This window comes from Odontomachus brunneus, unplaced genomic scaffold (genome assembly GCF_010583005.1).
Source record: "Odontomachus brunneus isolate Ranch 3 - 2012 unplaced genomic scaffold, Obru_v1 Obru_scaffold_267, whole genome shotgun sequence".
In the NCBI taxonomy this organism is placed as follows: Eukaryota; Metazoa; Arthropoda; class Insecta; order Hymenoptera; family Formicidae; genus Odontomachus; species Odontomachus brunneus.
Window position 1 is genome coordinate 224,341 of NW_022639717.1, and position 394 is coordinate 224,734.

A 394-nucleotide genomic window follows, 5' to 3' on the forward strand; every position below is an offset into this window, starting at 1 on the left:
TATTAACTAATCCCAATATCCGACAGTTCTGCTTCAATTCTTATAATAATTCTTATAATGATGTGTTATCTGATATACAAAGTGGTAATGTAATAAAAAATAATAATTTTTTTCACGGAAATAAAAATATGTTACAAATTATATTGTATCAAGATGCATTTGAAGTATGTAATCCGCTAGGTGCTTCAAAAAAAAAGTTTAAACTCGTCGGTCTATATATGATCCTTGCAAATTTACCTGCTTATCTGAAGTCAAAAGTTGAACATATACAACTTGTTTTTCTATGTTATGAAAAATATATCACGTTCTTTGGATGGGAAAAAGTAATCCAACTCTTAATACATAATTTACGAAATTTAGAAGAAAATGGAATAGTTATTTCTGTTGCAAATGA

At 26.6% G+C, this 394-nt stretch overlaps 1 protein-coding gene across 1 annotated transcript in view; it reads left to right on the plus strand.

Moving 5' to 3' along the window:
• The first annotated feature begins 83 nt into the window (after window positions 1–83).
• The window catches only part of LOC116853015, a 2,355-nt gene continuing 2,044 nt past the window's right edge, over window positions 84–394 (plus strand). Inside the window, exon 1 of the mRNA XM_032833870.1 lies at window positions 84–344. Coding sequence (XP_032689761.1) covers window positions 129–344 — 216 coding nt within the window. The 5' untranslated portion in view covers window positions 84–128. The remainder of the gene's footprint in view (window positions 345–394) is intronic.